Raw genomic sequence first — 8,409 nt, forward strand, 5'->3', positions numbered from 1 at the left:
GAAGAAAACGAGGGCGAAGAATCAGCGCTAGTGACCCGAACTAGGAAACCGGTTGAGGCCGCTAAGCGCTCCGAACCGGAGACCTAGACTTGTGGTGAGGAATCTCCAAAGAAAGACTCAGGCAAAGCCCCCGAGTGCCCTGAGATCCAGGTTATTTCACCATCTTCAACAAGTACACTAGAGGGGGAAAGTGCTGAGAATCCCGAGGCTAAGCAGAGCGCCCCGAATGAGGATCTATGGGCCATGACAATGGGTCACTCCCCTTCTTTACCATCTTATTCCGAGGAGGCAATAAAGGATGCTTGAGCTCTGTGAACGCCCGACCCGAGCAAGTCCTCGAAGAAGATCCTTTTCAGGATTGTTTTACTGGGGTCGAGGATGCCACCAAACTCAATGACACATATACCCTCTTTGAAGAGGCTCATTGTCTCTTCTCTCGGGTAAGCACCAACTTTTATCGTTGCAAAATTTCTTGTTTTCTTCTCCTTCTGCATTAACTGATATCTCTTTTTTTTCTCTGTAGGCCATTACTAAGTTTAGAGCTGAGTTAAGCCAATGTGAGGCCAAGCTCAAGAGATCCTCGGATGAAGGGAAGGCCATGAGGCTCCTTTGCAATAAAATGGAGGAGGAGCTCACAGGCTAACAAGAAGATCTTGCCAAAGCTCGTAGAAATGAGGCCGAGCTGGACAAGCAGATAACGCTCATTTTGCAAGATTATGGTCTAATTGACCCATCTATGGAAGCTAACACTTCAGTGTCTTAGCTGTAGCAAAAATTGGACATAATTAGGCAACTCGAGCGAAGGACGATCAAGTTAAGGCTGACTGCAACATGTGGAAGGAAAACATGGATCGGCTTGCTGGTGAGAAAGAGGCTGCCCTAGCCAACCTAGCCTTGGCTGAGACACAGCTTCGGGGAGTCAAAGTGAAAAATCTGGCCCAGGCCAAGAAGATCGATGAACTCGAGGCCAAACTTGCCACATCGGGATGAAGGTTGCTGAAGCTAGGGCCGAGGTCGAGAGGACAAAGGCCACAACTAACAAAACCATTGCTATGTACTTAAAAGACATCGAGCCTGCTCAAAATGAACTAAGGGAAGCCTCTAACCAGGAGAAACGGGTCAATGATTTGGCCAAGTGTCAATTCTGGAGGGAGACCCTCGAAGAGATCCACTCTCGAGGTTTCGACCTCACCAATGAGATAGACCAAGCAAAAGCACTTGAGGCTGATGCCAAGTTTCTCGTCTCCTCCTCCGACGATGACAACGATGAAGGCAGCCAGAGCGGGTCCGGTAATGAGGCAGGGCCCGAAGAGGAAGCTTCCCCCGAAGGAGAGACCAACCTTGGGCATATATAGTATTTTCCTTTCTTATTGTATCGTTTTTTGTAAGACCTTTTATCAGTCCTTATATGTATCTTTTTCAACATATATAAAAGAAGAATTTTGATATTTCTTTCCTTGTACAATTCTTGCAATGACTTTATCCCTTTTAGCTGCGTGTTAGAGATATTTTCTTAGATGTTTTCTTCGAAACTGCCATGGTCGATCTCGAATAAGTTTGAGCTTTTGGGCGTAGGCCTTTACGGGATCATACCGGGTAATGGTGAGTCCCCAAGCCATGGTCGAACCATTACTTGTTTAGGTTTGGGGTAATCAAACCCTTGAGTTCGAATTGAGTGAGAGTGAGGTCTCGAACTCTAATTGTATTGACCTTTTAGGCCTACCAAATCAGCCCTTAGGATCTTTCATGTCGGCCCTTAAGCTCTTTAAGTTGGGTCAATTCGACCTCTATGGAAGCTATAATTTTTCCCTCTTTTCGGCTAAAAGACTTAGTGAGATTTATTATGCCTTAGCATGTGTTTTTGTACCCATTGGATTTTTCGAGGGTTCAATCGATTGGAACCCCATTTGTAATCCGTTTGTGTTACGATAATTTAATACCTCTTTGAGGCTTTTTCGAAGGCTGACATTATCGAAGCCTTTAAATTATTTGAGGGGCTGATTTTATCGAAGCCCTTCTTTATTTGCTTTGCCGAGGGTAGCCTTTTTTAACCAGGTTTTTCAAAGTATTAGAAGGCCTTTTGTTTACCGTAAAAATGGTAACAACAATTAGATTTGTAAATGGGACTCTGAAAATACGTGATCTATTCCCGAGCTAGCTGTTAAAGTAATTAATGCTAAGAGCGTGAAGTATAAAGATAAAATGCGTGTTAAGGTGAGGCAGTAATCAAACCAAAGGGGCCTATTGCCCGAGCTCGAAGATGGTCGATGGGACCTCAGGGTCAACATTGGTATCCATCTCGGACTATCGGGGATGGCCGGGGTGGGATAACAACTAGAGGTATGATTAAGCAAGGCTCTATATTTCCAATACTAAACGATACGGTGAAGAACAAGTAAGAAAATGATAAATTCTAAGGAGGTCTCGAGCCTGCGAGGATGAACCATTTAGAAGAGAGAGAGAGAGAGAGAGAGAGAGAGAGAGAGAGAGAGATTATTGCACTTATGGAGAAATAGAGCAACATCAGCCCTTTACAAGATGGTATGGGCTCCTCTTATATAGGTGAGGGAACTCGGCATGGTACAGAGTGAATTAAATGTAAAGATACGGGGATGGGACGACTAGACAAGACACTAGGACCTATTGATTCTAGCTGCTTGTCTCGGGAATCCCCCATCTTTGTAACCTTTGCTGGACTGCGGACGGATCCTTCAACCTCAGAGATACTGCGGGACCGCGAATGATCCTCGAGATAAGGGGCCCGATCACGATCCCACAGCCTCGAGGTGCTGTCACGACATTCTAAATATATCTCAAGGGCGGGAGATGGGTTCCCCCGATTTTACCATACACAGATAGTCTCCGTATTTCCTAGAACAAAGTGATAGGAAACAATGTTGAATCATCGTCTCGAGGCCATTATTGCCATGACGTCAACCATCTAAGAGCATTAAATGCTATGTTCCAAGGAACTGTGTAGGGCCGCCGTCAAATGTGGTAATCGAGAAAACCCTGAACTGCCGTAGGTTCGTCTCTTCTGCTTCCCCACCGGTTCCTCTAAATGCTCCGGTTGCTAGATACTCCCCATCTTCATCCTTCCCTCAAGCTTGTAAACCAGAATTTCGCTATTTAATACCTTAACATTTTTTCTTCTCTTTACGGAAAGGTTTTACCATTTCTTATGGCCAAGACTTCTAGGATGGTTCCTCGACGGAATAATGCTACGTCGTCGTCCTGATTGTCTGAGGGGGAAAGTAAATCGGTTCCCACTTTGGAGCAATGGACCCCTCCCGATATTGACACGTCGGATGATTTCGACATAGAAACTCCCTCGTCTACACTGGGTCGATGTGAGCATGTCCTCGATATGTTAGCATCGTGACCAATGCTGACAAAGTGAAGGAGGGCTACCGATGGAGTAAGGCAGTGGAGGTAGAAATTCTTAACCCCAGCGACAACATTACTGACTTCAAGGATGGCTTTCTTTACATGTACACTTATTCATTCACCCTGAGTCCTGATAAATCTGTTGAATCTCCTCCTTTGGAAATCGATCCGATTATCCTTGACTTCTACGCTCAATATTGGGTGACTCTCGGTAAAATCTACCCGTCCTTTTGAAGGATCATGTTGATGCTTAGGAATTTTACCGAAGGGGTAACAGGTGAGGTCTTTAGCCTCAGCCATTTGATCAGATTGTACCGCCCGCGACTATATCGAGGCTTAATCAAGCTCCGACAACAGTTCAAAAAATCTTTCTTCACAAGCGTTGATTAGGGGAAGGACCGGGGATGGATGAGTAGGTTCGTTCGACTGAGGACCTCGGATATCATCCCGGCTCAGAGAATTCCCTTTCCAGAGCGATGGAACGATCGACGTGAGTGAACTTTTCTTTAGCCACTTCTCAGCTATTCTTCTATTTGTCACGACAAAACCTTTTGTGCTCTCTCCAGCTGTTGCTTGGCATCCCGAGGCGGTCCCAGACTTGGCAGAATGGATCAGGCGTTTGGATGCAAGATTCCCGTATCGTCTCCGGTCTTGGATCATCATGTCCAATAAGCAATAGGTGGCTAAGAATCACGGTGAGGCTTCTTCGTTGCTCGTGCTTTACCTTTTGTGTTTTTTTCTGAACTCTAAGTAGCGGCATGTTGCATCTCATGTGCCGGTGCAGGCCTTGGGGAGAATATGCATATGAGGCCACCCCCGATGGTGAAGCGGAGGCCTTGGGGCCTGATATGAACAAGAAAAGGAAATACAGGGCAGCCACTGCTTATCCTGATGAAACCACGACCCTAACATTCCTGTCGAACCCCGATGTTGAGGGGGTGGGGGACGAGGATAGAAGTCCATTGAGAAGGAGGACGAGGTCCATTGTGAGGGATTTACACATGCTTAGTCGGAGGCTGCTGAGTCTGGGATGACTGGGTCCGGCAGGACTAAAGAGCTGGGGGTCCTCGAAGAGAAAGTTGATGTGACTTCGAATTGTGCGGCCGGATTTGATGTGGCTTCTGCTAGCAGAAACGTTGGTCCCGATGGGTCGGGGTTCGGGACTTTCCAAGGACATGGACTGCTATTAGGAGACATCGGCGACCCAAATGATTTTATTCAGAACTTCCCAGTCTCATCAGAAGAGTTGAGGGATGCCAAGGGGATGATTGGCGCCATGGTTGGTACTCCTTTCAGAGGGGAAGGCTTCATTGCCAACATTTTTGATGGCGTAACCGACGAAGATTGGCTTGATGTTTCTGGCGCCGTTAAAGAGGCGGAGAAGTCCCTACTGCAGGTGATAATTTTTCCTTGCGCGTTTCTTTTCGTTTTCGGGCATCATTCGTCATTTCTCTCAATTTTCTCATTGTGCCGCAGAGTAAAGAGGCGTATGATCATGCCATACTTTGGCTTCATGAGGAACTTTCTGGCCAGAAGAAGGAGCGCAATAACATTGCTTCTAAACTTCAAGACTCGGAGGCTCGTGGCGCCCGAAGAGATAAAGAGTTGGAGGAGCTTCAGGCCTCTTTGGAGGCGGCTCTTCGGGAGAAGGCCGCTCTTTCTGACAAGGTATTCTACCTTGCTCAAACCTTCCCCTTTTACTCTGTATCCATACGTGTTTTGTTATTCACATATTCACCATCTTGCCTTTCCTTGTAGGTTGAGCAGAGCAACTCGCGGATTAGTCAATTGGAAGCAGAGGTCTCCGGGCTGAAGGAGCGGAGAGAGACTGTAATTGGGGAATTGGCGACATCCCGAGGCCTTCTCTCGGATACCCGCAGGGAGATTGCTACATTGGCTACGGCTAAGTCTAAGGCCGAGCGAGACTATGTCACTTATAGGGAGGATGTGGCTACATCACATGCAATGGTTCGTGACATATCCCTGGCAGCTGGGCAAAAACTAGCACGAGCTGTCGACCATGCCAAGGCGAAGGTGAAGAGGGAGGTCCTGGAAGAACTCGAGTCCAGGGGCTTTGAGATATCTGCTGATCTAGAGGAGGCTCGCGTGATGGAGGGAAGGATGGCGCTTTTGATTGTCCCCGGCGGGGGTGAAGATGATAATGGTGAGGAGTAGTCTCCGAGCCCCCCCCCTTTTCTTGTATGCCTTCTTTTTTTTTATGTGCTCTCCCTCCCAGGGAGACTAATAGTGTGAAAAGGCATTTTTCCTTTTTGTTAATGCACGAAAAGAGCGTTTATTCTGCTAGTCCTTCTTGCTGCTTTCCCTTTCTCCTTCCCCCTTGGAACCTTTTTGTAGGACGGGCCGGGTGCCCCGAGACCAGCCATGTCCTGAGGTTGAGTTGATAGCTCCTCCGAACCGATACTTGCAACGTCGGGGGTCTCCCGAGGTCCCTTGAATTTATGAGTCATATCGGAGTCTGAGATGATTCTGCCGATGCAATCCCCAAGGAGAAGGTGACGTTTAACGCGGCCAGAATTAATTTGCCTTCTTGGGAAATTAAGAATTTGTTGCCTAGCCCCTATATATTTATCTATCCGCCCTTCAAGAAATGATTTTGCAGTTGTTTGGTAAGCCTATCTCCTTTGTAGAGCCTGGCGCATTGTGCATGTTCCTCCATTTCTTTGCTTCAGGGAGTTTTTGCCTAAACCCTCCTCTTCTTCTCCGGATCGTGGCCATGGCCGCTGCTTCGACACCTGATCCCTAGATGAGGGGGATTCCTTCCTGTGTTCTACCTTTGATTGGTGCCAGCAGTCCTCTCCCGATGTTAGGGGAGCGAGGCCCGGAGCGTGCTATCGTGAAGAGGGTCACCACGCCAGGGAAGCCTCCCAATGTTCCAGGCCATCGGGAACACGTGTCAAGGATTGCTCTATCGGTAAGGGAGGAGAACCTTGGGGCGATCAAGAGAAAGTGCGAATGGGAGGAAGGCGTGATTCTACAAGTACCTTCCTCTAAGGAAAGTGTTATGACACATATTGAGGGTTTTTTGAGCGTGTATACCCATGTCCTTGCGTCGGGGTCCACAGATCAGGTCGTGCTTGATTTCTGTAGAAGGTACCAAGTAACTTTGGCGTAGATTCATCCCTTTCTCTGGAGGATAGTGCAGTCAATGAGATTTTTTTCTAATAAGGCTAGGATAGAGTTTACCCTCAATCACCTCATAAGGTTGTACCGACCAATACGTTATTGGGGCCTAGTTGCTCTTCAGTGTGGGTGCACTCGAGCTTCCGCGTTTGGTAGTAAGGAGGACAATGACCGTGGGTGGATGAGTCAGTTCATCCGAATCCATATGACAAATATTATTCCTGGCGAATTTTCACCGTTCCCTGAGAAATGGAACTCCGTACGTAAGCATTTTGTTCGAACCGCCTTTCCCTTCATATGAAGCTGGCCCCATAACGATGTTTTTCTGTCCTTTGTTTACAGCAACCCATTGGTCGCCTGGAGGGGTCCCTGATTTAGCCGAATGGTCTCGTAGGCTGGCAGCTTGCTGGGCTCATGATAGGCGCCGGTGGCGAGATCTTTCAAAAGGGAGAAGGGAGGCGAAGCATCATGGTAGGTGTCTGGCGTTCCCCCTCCTTTTCTGGGGACGACTTCATTTTGGCTGATTCGCCTGATTCCTCTGTCGCAGGTGTTGGGAGTTCATTCAAGGCGAGACTAGATTCCTCGGATAAGGAGAAGAGATTATTGGCCCAAGGATCGAGGAGTGCTGGCAAAAGGAAAGACATCTCATGGTGTGAGAAGGTTTGCGGTGAGGCTCCTCCTCCGCAGCGATTGAGGGGAAGCAATTTGGTCGGCCGACAAGCTTCCGAGATTGATGCATTATCGGATGTTGTTTCGGCCCTCGACGAGACTCATCGTCTTGGTCTTGTGGTGAGTTTTCGGTTGTGGTAGGGATGTTCTGGCCCCCTGCTCCTTTCTCTTCCCTTTACTCACCTAGCTTCCTTTCTTCAGGCTTTTGATAGGCTCAAAGCTGTGCTATTTCGTTGCAAGGCCCCATTGCGGGAGGCTCGAGAAAGGGAAAAATCCCTCAAACTTCTTTATGTGGAGAAGGAAAATGAAGTCGCATCTTTACGGTGTGGGGCAAATCGAAGCTGCACTAGGGAGACCCTCTTGGAGAAATAGGTATGTTGCATCCCGCGCTGGCCTGTATTCCCCTTTTTGTCCTGCTATTTTTGACGTGCCGCCGTTTTTGTTGGAGGACAAGGCGGAGGAACTAGAACAACTCTGGGGTGAGGTCGGCAAAGCCAAACGTGAATTCACTGAGCTGCAAACGCGTGTTCGTGCCCATTCTAAAGCCAAAGAGAGGGCTCAAGCCGCGACATCCGCTCTTGAGGCGCAAATTAAGGCCGCTCATGCAAATGATTCTGCTCTGGAAAAGATGATTGCAAGACTCTCATCCGAGTTATCAAGGGCAAAAACTGAGGTGGTGAACGTCCAAGCCGAGGTCGTAATGAATAATACCAGGGCGGGGCAAAAAATGGCGGCTCATTCATGGAGTGCCGCTACTGCTAAGGTTGAGCTGATGAAGACCCTCGATCGAGCAAACAACCGTAGGGAATATGAGAGGTGCAGATCCCGGAGGGAGACCCTCGAGGAGATTTATGCCAGGGGCTTTGATCTTTCGGAGGAGATCAGACAAGCCAAAAGAGAGGAGTTCGATGCCAAGTTCCTAATATCCGACGATGAGGATGATGAGGAAAAGACCGTCTGGCCGTAGCTACCGGAATGAATATTCCATGCCTTCTTTGTTGTGTATATATATCTTTCATTATACGACGCATGCCGAGATTGCGCCTCATCATCAATATGTAGTAATAAGAGAAACCCCGCAACTTGTATGTTCTGTATTCCTACTTGTTGGAGTCTTTACCGAGTCGATTTGATCCCAGATTTGCCCTTAGGCTTGCATGCTTTAACCATCTTCGGGTTCAGTCTCCGAGTTGGGGTCCGACTCGAGCTTAA

At 47.9% G+C, this 8,409-nt stretch overlaps 1 protein-coding gene across 1 annotated transcript; it reads left to right on the forward strand.

Annotated features, from left to right (window-relative positions):
* Positions 1–4,417: 4,417 nt before the first annotated feature.
* Positions 4,418–8,164, forward strand: LOC138882907 (uncharacterized). Its single transcript, XM_070163549.1, has 6 exons — positions 4,418–4,783; positions 4,864–5,055; positions 5,146–5,551; positions 6,871–6,999; positions 7,076–7,317; positions 7,385–8,164. The coding sequence occupies exons 1-6, from the start codon at positions 4,418–4,420 to the stop codon at positions 8,162–8,164; spliced, it is 2,115 nt and encodes a 704-aa protein (XP_070019650.1).
* The last annotated feature ends 245 nt before the right edge of the window (positions 8,165–8,409 follow it).

Source organism: Nicotiana sylvestris, chromosome 12, assembly GCF_000393655.2.
Source record: "Nicotiana sylvestris chromosome 12, ASM39365v2, whole genome shotgun sequence".
Taxonomy (NCBI): domain Eukaryota; kingdom Viridiplantae; phylum Streptophyta; class Magnoliopsida; order Solanales; family Solanaceae; genus Nicotiana; species Nicotiana sylvestris.